Source organism: Solanum dulcamara, chromosome 2 (assembly GCF_947179165.1).
Source record: "Solanum dulcamara chromosome 2, daSolDulc1.2, whole genome shotgun sequence".
NCBI classification, from domain to species: Eukaryota; Viridiplantae; Streptophyta; class Magnoliopsida; order Solanales; family Solanaceae; genus Solanum; species Solanum dulcamara.
Window position 1 is genome coordinate 83,048,514 of NC_077238.1, and position 15,880 is coordinate 83,064,393.

Consider the following 15,880-nt stretch of genomic DNA (forward strand, 5'->3'; position numbering starts at 1 on the left):
AATTTTTTTTTTCCATTTTGTGTTAGATATATACATATGATTTTAGGAAAATATTTTTTACTTGCCGTAAGACTTTTCTTAAAATACAATTTTTATTTCTGTTATATTTGGTATGAAAGTAGAAAAAAAAATTCTTAAAAATATTTATAAATATCTAACTTCAAACGAGAAAAATGTTTAAAAAAATAAAAATAACTTAGGAGCGGAGGGTTTGATAGGACGGATATATTTTTTTAAAAAATAAAAATAATAACATTTTTTAAAGAAGGAGTGGGGAGGGGGGTGAAGTATGATTTTTTTAAAAATATTTTATATAAGAATTTTTTAAAAATAAAAGGACGGGGTTTGTCGGGAGGGGTGGAGGAGAGGAGGTGGTGGAGTAGGTAAGAAAAATATTTTAAATTTTATTTTTTAAAATAATTTTTTTAAAATAATTTCATTTGGGGGGATAAAAATATTTTAGTCTTTAACTTTTAATTAATATTAATAGTTTATTTTAATTTTTGTCAAAGTGAAATATTTTATCCATGTGGCAAGGATTTTACAAAAATAATAGAGAGAGTAAAGAAAATGTATTACACATACCTCTGATGTGTGTTTCTCAAACTAATAAGTGATAGTTTAGATATGAATTTCTCAAACTAATAAGTGATAGTTTAGGTATAAAACTTACACTTCTAATAATTTAGGTATGAAACTCAAAAAAATGAGATAGTTTAGGTATGTTTTTGACACTTATCTCTTTTATATTAATTTTTTAGTATATTTTTAGCTTATTAAAAAAATTATAAATAAATATCTAAATTGTAAATTAAATATAGTATGAATTCATATTTTTTTATTTATAATTTCTTATAAAACATATAAATAGATAAATAATATGCAATAGAGAAAATATTGAGAATGTCTAAAGGAATAAATTAATACTCTCAATATTGCATATTAACTGAATTTATGAGGCAATGCACATTTATAAAAAAAAGTTTAGCATAAAAATTGAACACCATTTTTTACTTTTGCTTTTTTTTAATTCTCAAATTATTCTTGAAAATATAAAAAAATCAAAGTAAAATCATAAATATGAGCAATTAACTTTTTTGAAATTATCACATAGAAAATATAAATGAGAAGCAAAAATAGAATAATTTTTCAATAATTCTCTTGAATGTTGAAAAATTCACTTTGTACATTAAAAAAGGGCCAATAATTCAATTAAATATGGAATAAAGAGAGTAACTAATACACAATAAGTTACGTGGGAATTGTATTGTTTTATGCTAATAAGAAGTGGAATAACATATAGAAATACCTATAATTTGCATAACTAATACTTATATATAATTTAACTAATTTTTACAATTTAATCATAATATAATAACTTAATACTTTTAAATAAAATTTAGGTATTAAAAATTTTATACACAAAATACTACAAGTCATACTTATCGCATTAATATAATAAAAATATAATACTTTAAAATATTAATAAAAATAAGATGATTTGAACTTTGAAAAGCAAAAGTACCTATGAACAAATAAAAGAAAATATAAGTCATTAAATTACTATTTTTAAAATATGTAAAATTTTATGATGAACAAGTAAAAATGAAGTGAAAAAATAATACTCCTATTACATTATGTGATGTGATTAAATAACTATAGGGGTTTTCCATGACCCTATGTGATCAGTAATACTACTAGTCTACTACATACTCCATCACCTTTTTAGAGAAACACATGAAAGATTTTCTCTTTGTATATCTCATCCTTCCACCAAATCACCACCCCACACCCCTCCCTCTGTATATTAGTGATGAGTAATATATAGTTTACACAAAAGGAAGAATTCTCCACTTGTTTCTTGAAAAAGTTCATTGTTTTTTTCTCTTATTGTAGCTATGGCAGCAACAATTTGTACTCAAAAAGAACTGAATCCTAATGCACAAGAGTTTAAAACAACTTCTAATGAAAAAGATGTAGTCCCTTTTCTTCCACAAGGCAATGAACTTGTTTATCAGCCATCAGTAGTGCCATTTCATGTTTCACAGCCTCAATATCACCACTTAGGGTATTACTACTACTGTCAACAAAATGTTCCCTTTTATTGGATTCACAAAGATTTTCATCATCAACAACTACTTATTGAAAAAACACCTCATAATCAGTGTTTTCTTGATAAAGGTGAGATCTTTAGTAATGGGGTGAAGAAGAATTGGATTTGGGTTGAAAAAACACATCAATATCAATCTTTTGTTGATAAAGATGAGATCTTTAGTGTTGGCATGAAGAAAAGTTGGAAAAATAAGAAACCCTTTTTGCCACCTAGGTTGATGAGGGCTACTGAAAGTGCTTGGAAGCCAAAAGGATATTTTACGAGGAAAACACATCAAGAAACTGGTTCCTCCATGTCTCCATGCAAATCTCCTCCTCTCTTTTTCAGTAGTAACAAAACTACTGTGATGATAAGAAACATACCCAATCAATTCAGGTCTGTGATATGCTAAAGGTCAAATCTTTAGACATTTTCAAGTTGCGTAACCTTTTTTTTTAATGTTATATATTTGTTTGCATGTAGAAATTGAGTTTTAAGTAATAAAGTCTATATGGGTCAGTTCTGTTTTTTTGAACTTAGCTTTCATTTACTTGCTCTTCATGAAATGATCTAATATGGGTCATTTCGTTTTTGCATATGTACCTTTCATGTAGTTGTTATTGAAATGATCTAATATTTCATTTTTCCATGTTGAAAATTGAAACTGAGATTTGAATGCATAAAATCTATTATGGCCATATTGGTTGCTTTTGTTTTTGAACTTGACCTTTCATGTACTTGTTCTTGAAATATTGCTTCATTCATTAGTATTTCCCTTTTTGTTTTACCATTTTCATTTTTTAGTTTTTGCATGTTGAAATTGAGATTTGAAAATAAGTATTAGTTACCAGTATCTGTTGTTTTACTTTTGGTTTTTGCACTAACCTTTTGTTTATTTTTGTTTTTGAAATGATCATATATAGCATTAGTCTTAGTTTATATTGTCATACTCTTCAAAAATATCGACATGTTCTTGTCGGATCCTCCAAATTTAGTGTAGTTTTTTAGATTTTGACACAGATATGACAGTATTAGTCATTGCTCAAACTCTCCAAAATATCGACATGTGCTCGTCTGATTCTTCAAAATTAGTGTATTTTGGAGAGTCGAAACAACCTAGGTCTCAGTTCCATTTGGGTACTAGTTTATCTGACCTTTTTAGTGTTACTATGCATTTTCCAGACTTCAATTTTTTCACTGTCTGTTCATATCCCAATGTACAATTACTATGGTGATACATGCACTCAGTATTCATTATAAATGATTGATTAGGGTATTAAATGCAATTTTTGTGTGCTTTTCTCCCATTAATTACTTGTCTCCTCGTTTTAGTAATTTTGATATAGGCATATTTATGAATCTGTTAGTTTCTGACAAAAAATATACTCCCTCCATTTCATATTGAGGTATTTTTCATTGTTCAAAATAATTGAATTGTTCAATGTTGAAGATAGTTGTTTGAATTTTTTTTTATATTTGCTTTTTCATTTATTGAATTTTTATATTTTCTAGTAGATAAATCACACTATTTGCAAAGTTATATTTATGATTTTACAAAGGTCAATAGTGGAAAGTATAGTTCAAATTATGTTTTTCTTAATATGTGTTCATTGTCTCACTAATTCACTTAATATAGAAGGGAGGAAGTAACTCTTTTTTTGAATGGATTTTATTTAACAGGAGAGAACCATTCATGCTTTTTGTTGATCATTACTGCTGTTTGAATCATTGGGAGTATGATTTCCTCTATCTGCCAATTGATTTTAGGTAATACTTCTACTATTTAATGCCTATTAATTAATGTTGCATTTTTACTAACCTAATTGCAGCATATTGTTGATTAGTTAACACATTCCCCTACAAAGAATTGTTAGAATGCGAATCCAGGTATAAAATTTGGGATTACATTTTTCGCATGTTAACATTGTTGGTATGAAGATATTAGTGTTCTTTAGTCCCAAGTGAGATATATCCTTGTTCCAAACCAAACGACCACTTAAACAATTAGTAACTTGAAAAATAAGTAAGACTAGTTACTTTCTTTCTATATTTTGTATCGGTATAAATCCTTTAACACGTTCATTTTCTTTGTTAATGATGTCTTGCTCTTATTTTATTTTTTTAGCTCTACACTTTTTGTTAATTTTTTGTGTTGATAATGCAGGACCAACAACAATGTGGGCTATGCTTTTGTCAATTTCACATCAGGTTGTGCTGCTTCAGAGATTAGGAAAGTTCTCAAGTACTTCAAATGGCATGGTGTTGAGACTCCCACGGGCGTTTATTCATCGAGGAAGATTTGTGAAGTTTCTTGGGCTCGTATTCAGGTAAAAGTGACTTCACATTTCTTGACCTTTCATAACTGCAAATGTTTTGTAATTAAGAGGTTCTATTAGAAATATGACAATATTGGCTTCTCCTCACTCCCAAATATTAGCACGTTTTGACAAACTGAATTTATTTCGTAACTTAATGTAGCGTTTATCAAGTAAGACGAGAGTTACAACGTCTTTTAGACGAATATATTTGAAAGTCATGATAAGAAATTGGTGAAATTGCTCATTTAAGTGTTCTAAGAAAGAACTAGCAAACAATACAAGTCATACAATTGAGGTTTGTAGTTTAAGTCTTTTATATAGATACATTATTTTTGTTATGTTGGTTGTTTTTTCACGTTGAATTTCAGGGCAAGGAACAATTGGTGAAACATTTCTCGCAGTCAAAGTTTGTATGTGACACTGATGAATATCTTCCAGTCGTTTTCTCCCCTCCGAGGAACGGTTCATTTAGGTTGACAACGCCAATGACGATTGGCAAACTGGCTGCAGGTCCTTCAGCTCCTTTGCCCAGTGACACGACTAATTAGAACTTTAGCAGCTGTATATATGTAGCTCGAGTCCTCCAAAAAATGCTATACATCCCAAGCATTTTTGGACGAGCCGAGCAACATAGTTTAGCTTAGAAGTGGTTTTATGTTGTACTGATCTATGTCCAGTGTTTTCATTTTCTCCCTGGGGCTCGAGTTTTTCGATGATCTGGGGTGAAATGGAAACATTGGATCTATCCATCTATGTTTTATGTGTTGGAAACCTTAGGTTCTATGTTTAGTATTGGTATGTTTAAGAATCTTGTTTGTATTTACTTTGTTAGGTTAGTATTGCAATGATGTTATGAATGTTGTTTATGTTTTAGTTTTTAGTGACTAGTCCTTTATGTAGTATGTAAATGTAAGGTGGCCTTTAATTTGCATGTAGTATTTTCCGACTACTTTCTTTCTCTAGTATATTTGTTTTAAGACCAAGTGTAAAAGAATTATATTATTAGGTAATCAAAAAATAGTTGGTAAGAATCTCATATTAGGAGGTGGAATCAAGAATTTAAATTAAAATGTTTCGTATGGATAGTCTAATACTTTTTCTTCATATTATAAAGTTGCCTACATTGCGTTGGATGCTTTGTTTGTGCAGTAGATTGATTGCATAATATCTACGATTGCATTAAAAAAAATTCCTAAAGAAAATATAATAAGAATTTTAAGAACATTTAGAAGTTTACTTGCGTTAGTAATAAAAGAAAACTTTACAAGCAATACATATCAACATATGCACTATCAATAGCAGTAACTTTAGTACATGGTTAAGTATTTCAGATTTACTTTTCCTTTGAGGGAGATCTAACACGGGTATTTTGGTAAGAATTTGTTCTTTGGATACTTCTCAATGTATTATATCGTCAAAAAGCGTACAAAAGACCCCTCTCTCTTTATATATATATATATATACATCGTAAATTAAAAAAAAAGACGCCTTAGCGCCTTATGTAGCTTACGGTATAACTACTCTTACATGACACATAACTAGCTAGCTGCAGCAAAAGCTAAAACTAAGAAGGCATTTTTATTACAGAAGTAGTTATACATACATTTCTGTGCATGTTTTGTTTATCTTGCTTGAGATAATTGTATAGCTTCTTGATCATGTGTTGAGTCTTCAGCCCACATAAACTGTCGCGACATGAGCGAAAATTGTTGATTTCTTACTTCTTCAAGTTGCTCCCATTCTGCCCATCTTTCAGCTAAACCTACACCCTTCAGCATTGTGATTACTTGTGCCATTTTCGGACGTTCCTCAGGTGAACTTTGGGTGCAAAGCAATGCAACTTGAAGGATTGTCTCTACTTCTTTGGGTTCATAAGTTTTCATATTTCCATCCACAATGTCACCTAGCCTTTTTTCTCTTAGTAGTTTCTTGATCTGTAGTTTTTAGAAGCAAAAAGGATTAGCCCAAGACAAATGGTAACATAGTTATCAAGTTATGTTGCTCTGACTCTTCAAATATGGACAAGTGTGTGCCTGATCCTCCAAAAGTAGCGTACATTTGGAAGATTTGACACGGGAGTTGGAAAGTCTGAGCAACATAGGTTAACACATTCTTGAGCATGAAAGCTACTTGCACACATCTTGTGTATACGTTGAACCTTAGAGGTCCAACATTGACTTCCACATAGAGGTTATATATCTAAAAGATCCTTGGTACAGTAAAATAAACAAAGTTAAAAAGTCTTTGGTATTAATTCTCAGAAGAGTTGGGAGTAGGACTTACATGATCCAGTAGCAAGACATCTTCCTCTTCTTCAAGCCGCGAAAAATCAATTGCTCGTTGCCCTGTTACAAGTTCTAAAAGGGTAATGCCATATCCGAAAACATCTGTTTTCTCAGATGATTTTCCGGTAGACAAGTATTCTGGAGCAATGTGTCCCATTGTTCCGCGAACTTGAGTTGTAATATGAGTCAGCTTTGTATCAACTAGCTTTGCTAGTCCAAAATCTCCAAGAACAGGTTCAAAGTTATCGTCTAGGAGGATGTTTGCTGCCTTTAGATCTCTATGAATGATCTTAGGATCGCAATGCTCGTGTAGGTACTCTAGACCATGTGCTGCTCCAAATGCTATCTGTCTTCTCGTTGGCCAATCCAGAGCTTTCTCTCCTGGTTTTAAATCTGATGAAGAGCGAAAAAAACACACAAACACACGCTTAACACACTGAATAGTATCAAGAAGAGGTTGAGTAATAAGGGGCATACCTCTTAGCCGATATGCAACGCTAAGATTCTGCATAAACGGATAAACAAGAATTCTTTCAGAAGAGGTTGTACAGAACCCAATTAAACGTAGGAGATTCCGATGAACTGCAACACTGATCAACTGCACTTCCCTTAGAAATGCAGCCTCTCCACCAGGATTGTGGTAATCAGTGAGTCTTTTCACTGCCACTTTCGTGTTGTCTGAAAGATAGCCCTTGTAAACTTTACCAAAACCTCCTTGTCCTATAATGTTGCTTTCACTGAAATTGTCCGTTGCAATCTGAATTTCGCGCCATGAGAACCTTCTTAGTTGGCCTAGTGAAATGTTACGTTCAACGTCACCTAAAATGCCATAAAAACAGATGGCATTTGAAGTTATTAAGGAAATTTGTTTAGTACAGAAAAACCATATACTCTTTCTGTTGAAGAAATAGAAGTAAAGCATATACCTTCCACATCAAAAAATTGATCTTGTTTGAGTTTACGTTTATAATTGCATCGATATGTGATAAAAGCCCCAACTAAGAGAAGAAGGAATGCACCACAACTTGCACCAGTAATAGCAACCTCAAGTTTTGGTCTTCTGCTAGAAACTGTTGAAAAAATATCACTTAAACAACTATCATTTTGTTGGCTAAGAACTGAAAGATGCATTTGTGACAAGACTATTAACCTGGAACAGAGGAACTAGAAACACAGGGTTTCTGAAATCTATTGCCACAAGCAAGATGAGTTCCTGAAAAACTGATTGCGACGAATAGAATGATTGTTAAACAACATAGTTAAGCAACTAAGTCAATAATAATAGCTTCAAGTTGAATAATGCACTCATGAGAAACAATTTTCATTTTGTATCAGTTGAAGGGAGCCTTGGAGCAATGTAAAAGTTGTCTCCATATGACCTATAGGGGTCATGGGGTCGAGCTATGGAATAAGCTACTGATGCTTGCACCATGGTAGCCCTGAGTGAACGATGGGATGTTTCGTGCATAGGGTTGTCCTTTTTAGAGCTCAACATCAAAATGGAAAGGCTTAATAAGTTGGCAAGAAAGAGAATAAATGATGACATTACTTGTATGTTGGTATTGAAAACAACTGCAGTGGGATACCTCCAGTCAAATCATTGGAGGACAGATCACTGTGAGAGATAGAAACAAGTAAGAACTACAAGCAGGAATTAAATTACCAGAAATAAATGAAAACATCAAGCAACAACTCATTCTATGTTGTTCGGACTCTCCAAAATGGTAGCTTTTGAAGGATCCGACACACATCCTATAGTAGTTTTGAAGAGACTGAGCAATGTAGGCCTCAATCCAACTGAAAATTTCAAAGGAAGAGTAAAATATGCTCGTAAGGTTAACATAGTTCTTACAGTTCTTTTAAGCCTGTGATATTTATAAGTGAATTTGGAACAGTTCCAGTTATGTGATTTCCTCTCATGATCCTGATGCAGGACAAAAGGACATATCATAGAAAGACTTTATTGCAAGAACTATTTAATAAGAACTATGTTAAGGTCTGCTAGGACTCCAAAAATATTGTCGCACCCATGCTGGATCCTCCAGAAATGCACATGTTGCCATTTTTGAAGATTCCGAGCAACATTCCTTGGTATTTTAGGAAAACGGAGAGAACAAAGAAAAACAAGTACTTACAAATGTTTAAGATTGTAGAGCTGACCCCAAGCTTGTGGAATAGGGCCATTGAAACTATTGTTTGCAAGATTCAAGTTTTGTAGATTTGAGATGCTGTTAAGGTAATCAGGTAAGGCACCAGATAGATCATTGTTCTGTAAATCCCTGCACAGTTCCATTACCATTTTAGAAACACTTCATTTTTCGAACAATGGGTGATATTTCAGGTTGGAAAAGGAAACAACTGATAGTTGATGTGTGTTTTGATTAAATAGTTGGTGATAGTTTAGGTATGAAACTCGAAAAATCGAGATACTTTAGGTGTGTTTTTGACCATTAACTCTAATTTTAATACGAAGTGCAGTATACTTACAAGCTAACCAAAAATTTCAATTTGGTTATCGACGGTGAAAGTGTTCCTGAGAATCCGTTAGAAGCTAAGCTCCTGTTTGATTACAACAATAGTTACGTCTCAGTCCCAAATAAATTGAGGTTGACTATATGAATCGACTTGATTTACTTGAAACCAAAAGAAAAAAGGAAAGAACTAGTCTTACAGGGATATGACATTTCCATTCCTACATGTAACATGAGACCAACTAAAACATGGAGACACAAAATTAATGTTCCAATCTGTGATTCTATTGTTAGAATCATTCAGAGCCTTCAGCAACTCAATTAAAGCATGACCTGAAATATAAATAACATATGATTTCAATAAATGAAAACAGTTATTAGCACGTTATTTTGAAATAGTAACACAAGAAAGGATATGAAATTTTCACAGATTCAGTAACCAAAACTTATAAATCTATACCTTCAACATCATGATCATTTGAGGAGAGAACATTGCTGCATAAAAGTAGGAATAGCAGCAAGTTCAAGTGAAAATTCCGCAACGAAAAGGCTCTGGACATTGAATTTTCTTTATCAACCATAGGAGAGCTTCCAATTGATCCTCCTCCTTGTTTCCAATACTTTATACAACAACAACAATAATAATTGTGCCTCAGCCCGAAACAAATCGAACTAAATGACATACATACGTTAAATGATAGGCTTGTTACGGATAATGAATCCCCTTAACATAGGTTCATTTAAAGGCTAAGGCAAAATGACCTCTAACTACTATGAAGAAAATAATATTATAACAACTATTATGCCTCGATACCTAACAAGTTGAGGTGAACTATATGAATGTTTCGCAACATAGCATTTTGAAGGGTGCATAAGATATACAAGGAAGAGTAATAGTAGATAATTGATGACATGATGAATAGGTGAGATTCAAATGGCAATTGGGGTTTAGTGTAGTGTGTAAAGGTGGGACCCACAAAGCATTCAAGAAAGTAAGAATAGAACAATTTTGAGTAGGGTGGGGGTGGGGTGAGTGGAGCTAAGAAAAGAGTCTACTTGGTGATGAGTTGGTGGTGAATGAGAAGGCCACTACTAATAACAGGAAAAACACATTGTTCTCTTTGCTTTATTACTTTAATATTCAGATGCTTAGAGCCCAAATGCAATCAATGATCATGATCATATTCTCCTGTTCTTTAAAAGAGAATAATGTCTTTTTTATTGGATAATCATCACGTGAAATCATAAAGTTATCTTCGTTTAATTAAAATTATTAAATATTTATGATGCAACTCTTTCTCGAGTCCTGCATTAACACCTCCTACATAAATATTTTATGCTGTGTACTGAGTTGTTCTTCTTGCACTAATCATATCACTACACTCTCACAAGCTCTTGGCTTTAGTGATAGTTTTTAATCCTTCTTTGGATTTTTCAATTGCAAGGCCATATGGAGATATTTAAGTTTGATGAATTTGAAGCACTATTACACATAAGGGGTGGTTCTAAGGATTATAATATTATTGCCTTTTGCACACGAAAAAGTTTAAATTATTAAACGCTGCGGTAAAGTGATAAATATTTTTTTATATTTAATCAAACATCTCGAGTTTGAATTGCCAAAATAGAATTTATCAATACAAATCCAAATTAAACAAATCTTAAAGCGAATACCAAACACAAGCATATACATACTTCATTGATTAGTACTTCAATATTTGGGTTGTTTTCTAATTTTCTTGTCGTTTTATTAGTACTTCTTTTACTTCTAAAGGTACAACCTTTTAAATTGCTGATAAATGTGTTATAATTTGATAATAAAACTTTTCAAAAGGTGCAAAGATGATTTAGGCAATGTTTTCATAATGTTTTGCTTTGAATGAAATATGAAAAAGATGGTCTTTTTTTATAAAAGACAACTTTAATACAATTATTCATCATCTTTTTTATCCTATTCCACTTAAATTTTACCATAAGATTAGATAATGGAAAAATAATTGAAAAAAGACATGATTGTTTCTCCACTTTGCCAATTTTCAAAAATACACAATTAAAAGACAGGATAATTCAACAAAGCTGAGGTAGATTTTTTTATTTTATTTTTGGAATGATAGCATAAACACAAATACAAATCGGTGGTATTTTTTTTATTATCGAAGATTAATAATAATATCTAAGTATTAGAAATTTATATTAATGAATTTGACATGCGGTCATAATTACAGGACTAGAAATTATTTCACATAAGTTAATCAAACGTTGAAAAAATAATTTGTTCAAGAATATATCTTTCGTCTTATCAAATCAAATATACTCTAGACAAAAGCAAGAATTATCCCCATTGAATTAACAATCGTTTTCTTTTCTCTCATCTCATATTATAAATATTTGCATAAACAAATAATAGTAATAAAAATATGAAGGGAGTTTCTGATTTGATGAAATTAAATATATTTCAACAAATTATAAACATTTGATTGAAGCATAATCAATAAAATTTCACACGTTTTTCTATTAATAAATAACTTTATTGCATTTTTTAATACTAGTCTCTCTCCTCTTCTTATTTTTTTCTAATGGAAAAGAATTTTTTTAAAAATAATAGAGGAAAAAAAGTAAGAAAAAGCTTCTACTAAAAGCTTAAGAAAAAAGAAAAAGGTTTTGGAGATTTTGACAATACATTTGCCTAGACATGACCTAAAAGTAATGTATGATGTTATACATTAAAAATTAAAATTAAGTATATGAAAAGTTAAGCATTTATCCTCTCCCTATAGGCATCTTAGATATGGCATTTGGTTCCAAATTTCCAATAGTGTTATCACAAGTGTGTTTATACCCACCATTTTTTGTGTATAATTCCTTATTCCAAATATAAATGGAAAATTTAATTTAAGGTCAATAAGTTCCTCTTTTTATATATGTGACAGTACATGTGAAGTTAGATGTAGTGAATTTTGTTGAACACAATAATATATTAGTGTAATTTTACAAATGGCATAAAAATAGGAAAATTATTTCGAAAGATCATATTATCTTCAGTTTTAATCAATTGTAGGGATAGTTGCAATGTATTTTTATTTATTTAATTCTATGAAATTCAATTATACAGACATTAATAAATTGAACGACTAACTAAATGTCTTAATAAGATTAATATATCTTGCATTTTAATAAAAAATACTCCTCGATTTCCATATATATTTAACATTAACAAGGATTTCATAAAATTAAAATATCTCTATCTTATTTTAGTGTTCCTCAAATATGATCTTGAACTCTCTTCACTTAAAGACGATTTTATAGAAGGCTAAATTTTAAAGTTTTTTATAATTGGACTATTCTTTAAATAGAAGTACTAAACGACTATTTGTGCACTTCGCCCGTAAGATTGGGCTAACATAAAAAGACCATCTGATAGACATATATATTGGGCTTAGGGTTAAGCTCAAGCCCAATAAAGAGAGTTAAGATACACATATGAAAGACAGTTCTTATATTTCTTTCAATTAATAATGTAGTCACTGAAAATTATTAGGAAAAATGATCTAAATACGCAACTTATTTTATCATATTCTTTAAAATTTTCTACAATTTAAAAAAATTACAAAAATCTCTACTCTTTCGTATTCTCTGAAACATCACTGTACGCGATGTATCAGTCAAATAATCACTGTACGCAATGTATCAGTCAGATAATCACTTTATGTGATGTATCGACCGGATATATCATTTACGTGATGTATCAGGACGTCGGATACATTACTTTACGCGATGAATCGGTTGGATACATCACTTTACGTGATGTATCAGGACGTACGTGATGTATCCGGATTTCACCAAAAAGAAAGAATTTTGGGTAATTTTTAAAAGAGTAGGGGTAGAGTGTAATTGGGAAGAATCATTATGAGATTTAGATAAATTTCTAATTTTTTATGTATATACAATATGGAGTTCATATTACTAAATATTTTCCAATATAACAAACAAATAATAGTTAAAATTAACTTTATAATTATAAGGGAAAATTAGAAATATGGAATGTATAAACTTACAAAATAATATCTGAAAAGTATAGTGTATACAGATTTTACCCATATGACTCTACTTTGAAGATAGAAATATTATTTCCGATATATCCGACTCGAGGAAAACATGAAAATATATATTTGACAAAAATCAGTCGAGAGTTTGGGGAAATGGCGTTCAAGTTACATGTATATAAAGTACATAAAAACTGTTGGGAGTCAATCGTCATACAACAAAGCCAATTGCAAGTCAATCTTTTAATAACATTTAGAATTTTGCTCCCTCAAAATTTCTTTCTTTTTCTCTTCTAATGAATACATAACACGTATATTTTTACATTTATTTTATCATTTATCCTAGTTAATTTTTATATATATTTTACTCTTGTGTCTTTACTTCATCATAATACATTAATATAGTTTGATGTAAATATCGCAACGTGAATAAACTTTTTGTCTAGGCAAATCTAGCTTGTGAAAGACCTTCCATCAATTGAGAAACAAATTTGCCACAATTCAAGCACATGACATGTATTATTCGTTTTGACCTGATAGACCTTACAGATTTGTCTCTTGGGCTACGTCATCATCAAGTCCAAAAACATGTATACCATGTGACCTTGTGTTATGATTCATAAACCCCTTCATTTTTCTCTCACATTTCGATGTATGTACCCCTTTGCCGGTCCAATAGCATGTCAATCCTTTTTCTTAACCCGCCCTCCGTTATGCGTGTCACAAAATTATTTGTTTAAAAAAGTTGTACTTAGAACATTGAGACATTTCATTACCAGATTGCTTAAAGGTCTTTAGAACCTTCAGCCACATATGATGAAATTCTACACACACAAAAAGAAGGGGGGCCAATTCATTCCATGAAAGAATAGAATTTTTGACTTCTAGAAAGACACTTAAGTCACAAGTGGTAGAATTTGGAAAATGGGACACAATTTTTCTTGTAGAAAATGGCATTGACTTAGTCTTTTGCACCCTATTATACATATAGCCATAAATCTTGTTTGTTGAACTCCAAACAAATTAGATTGCAATTTGCTATTCTAATCCAAATTTTAAACCATTCTTGAGTTCAAACTAGAGCCATGAAACAAGATCATCTTCACACTATAAAGCCTTTTCTTGAAACAAAAAATGTTAACAATCAAAACAACAAATTATCAACAACACTTCAACCATGCAATGAACAAAGACATAAAGAGAGTGATGATATAGAGTTTCAAACTTGTGAAGATTTCACAAATGACTATTTTCCTTGTTCTCCACCTTTATGGAGGACTCAAAGGGAATTAAGGGATACCAAAAATCAAGAATCTACTCCATGCTATGACTATTTTGGTCGTCCTTTTCCTGGATCAAGATTACAGGTGATCAGAGCCGTATCTATTATTTAAATTTCTCGAGTTTAGCCTTTAGATTCTTATAGTTGAGCCCGTTACACTTTTGAAAATTTAGTTTCAAGATATCATAATTGAGTCGGTTGAACCCATTGACTATATGTTCCGTCTATGTCTGCAGGTGATCAAGAGTGGTAGAAGGCACCTCATGGAGATGATTCAAGACTTGCCAGAGTCATCTTTTGAACTGTCATTGAAAGATATTGTTGATGATCAAGAAAGCATAAAAGAGTGCCAACAGGCTACAACAGTAGAAGGGAAAAATAAAAAGGCTAGAATGCCACAACAGCGAACTTTGAAGAGGAGTCAAATATCAAGAAGTGAAAGCATGGATAGTGGAGTTTTCTTACTGAAAATGTTCCTCCCTGCTTCTTTAGGTAGCAAGAAGAAACTAAAGACAAGAAACTGCTCAAAAGTTTCATCGAAATCATCGGTTGATGAGTCAGAGAAATCTGTGAATAAGGACTGGTGGAAGATTATGTATGTTGTTATAAAAGAGAATAAGTATAGCAGGAGCATCAAGAAAAGCATGAGTGCCAATAGTAGCAGCAAAAGCAGGTAAAAGTTCAACCTTCCCCCCTAGAGAATAGGAAATCAGTTAAAAAAAAAAAAGGGTCAGCCTAGTGCAGGAAGCATCCTGCATTCACGTAGGGTCCGAGGAAGGGCTGCACCTCAAAGGGGGTGTGATGTAGGTAGCCTACCCCGACACAAGCACATTTCACGGCTCAACCTGTGACCTATAAGTTACATGCAGTGTGTTGTATTGAATTTAACTTGTGTTAGCTGATATTTTGCAGGCTGGTTGAAAGCAACTTCACAGAGAGGAAACAAAGAGGATGCTTCTTTTAGTTTAGTAGAAGAAAAAAGAACAAATAGAAGAATCCAATACATAGCCACCAGAATTTAGAAAAATATGTGAGGTTTCTACATGTAATAATCCTGAAGTTCTATAATTGTCACTGCGGTCTTGTAAATTATTTACAATCAAGATATGGTAATGTCTACAGGGAAAAAAGTTAACAGCACTTGCAATAGTGTTTCATCAACAAATTGATTATTTTTATACTGACCATCATCAATCTATCAGAACTCTCCTCCATCATTCCAAAGAAACGGTTCAATAATCTTTTTTCATAGTTTTGAAAAGAAAAGAAAAAAACGTGTTTTACTGTTAAGTAAGAGGTATACATGAAAAGAAGGACTAGTTTTTCTTTCAAGAACAAAGAACAACAATGGAAAATCAAAATTTAGTGGTGGAAAAATGTTGAATGAGG

General features: G+C 31.5%; 3 protein-coding genes across 4 annotated transcripts; 2 read left to right on the forward strand and 1 right to left on the reverse strand.

Annotated features, from left to right (window-relative positions):
• The first annotated feature begins 1,845 nt into the window (after window positions 1-1,845).
• On the forward strand, window positions 1,846-5,179 carry LOC129879105 (protein terminal ear1 homolog). The gene is made up of 4 exons (XM_055953505.1): window positions 1,846-2,488; window positions 3,773-3,859; window positions 4,257-4,419; window positions 4,779-5,179. Exons 1-4 carry the CDS (start codon window positions 1,899-1,901, stop codon window positions 4,956-4,958), a joined length of 1,020 nt encoding a protein of 339 aa, XP_055809480.1. The 5' UTR covers window positions 1,846-1,898; the 3' UTR covers window positions 4,959-5,179.
• A 563-nt stretch (window positions 5,180-5,742) lies between these two features.
• On the reverse strand, window positions 5,743-10,263 carry LOC129881173 (probable LRR receptor-like serine/threonine-protein kinase At5g63710). Of its 2 annotated transcripts, XM_055955556.1 has the most exons (11): window positions 9,627-10,263; window positions 9,367-9,499; window positions 9,183-9,254; window positions 8,831-8,974; window positions 8,548-8,619; window positions 8,245-8,310; window positions 7,846-7,916; window positions 7,622-7,765; window positions 7,173-7,514; window positions 6,694-7,088; window positions 5,743-6,344 (listed from the first exon to the last, which is right to left on the reverse strand). In XM_055955556.1, the coding sequence occupies exons 1-11, from the start codon at window positions 9,847-9,849 to the stop codon at window positions 6,033-6,035; spliced, it is 1,974 nt and encodes a 657-aa protein (XP_055811531.1). In that variant the 5' UTR covers window positions 9,850-10,263; the 3' UTR covers window positions 5,743-6,032. The 2 variants fall into 2 exon arrangements, with proteins under 2 accessions (XP_055811531.1, XP_055811532.1); XM_055955557.1 differs by lacking the exon at window positions 8,548-8,619 and having other exon boundaries at window positions 5,744-6,344.
• Window positions 10,264-13,755: 3,492 nt separating this feature from the next.
• LOC129879121 (uncharacterized) lies at window positions 13,756-15,663 on the forward strand. The gene is made up of 3 exons (XM_055953506.1): window positions 13,756-14,576; window positions 14,728-15,164; window positions 15,404-15,663. Exons 1-3 carry the CDS (start codon window positions 14,295-14,297, stop codon window positions 15,453-15,455), a joined length of 771 nt encoding a protein of 256 aa, XP_055809481.1. The 5' UTR covers window positions 13,756-14,294; the 3' UTR covers window positions 15,456-15,663.
• The last annotated feature ends 217 nt before the right edge of the window (window positions 15,664-15,880 follow it).

Coding starts and splice junctions, on each gene's coding strand:
- LOC129881173 (XM_055955556.1), bottom strand. CDS start 9,849: ATGTCATTTAGTTCGATTTGTTTCGGGCTGAGGCACAATTATTATTGT. Junction 9,255..9,366: donor AATGGAAATGTCATATCCCT/GTAAGACTAGTT, acceptor GTAATCAAACAG/GAGCTTAGCTTCTAACGGAT. Junction 6,345..6,693: donor ATGTCTTGCTACTGGATCAT/GTAAGTCCTACT, acceptor TAAAAACTACAG/ATCAAGAAACTACTAAGAGA.
- LOC129879105 (XM_055953505.1), top strand. CDS start 1,899: ATGGCAGCAACAATTTGTACTCAAAAAGAACTGAATCCTAATGCACAA. Junction 3,860..4,256: donor TATCTGCCAATTGATTTTAG/GTAATACTTCTA, acceptor TTGATAATGCAG/GACCAACAACAATGTGGGCT. Junction 4,420..4,778: donor TTTCTTGGGCTCGTATTCAG/GTAAAAGTGACT, acceptor GTTGAATTTCAG/GGCAAGGAACAATTGGTGAA.
- LOC129879121 (XM_055953506.1), top strand. CDS start 14,295: ATGAAACAAGATCATCTTCACACTATAAAGCCTTTTCTTGAAACAAAA. Junction 14,577..14,727: donor TTCCTGGATCAAGATTACAG/GTGATCAGAGCC, acceptor CTATGTCTGCAG/GTGATCAAGAGTGGTAGAAG. Junction 15,165..15,403: donor AATAGTAGCAGCAAAAGCAG/GTAAAAGTTCAA, acceptor GATATTTTGCAG/GCTGGTTGAAAGCAACTTCA.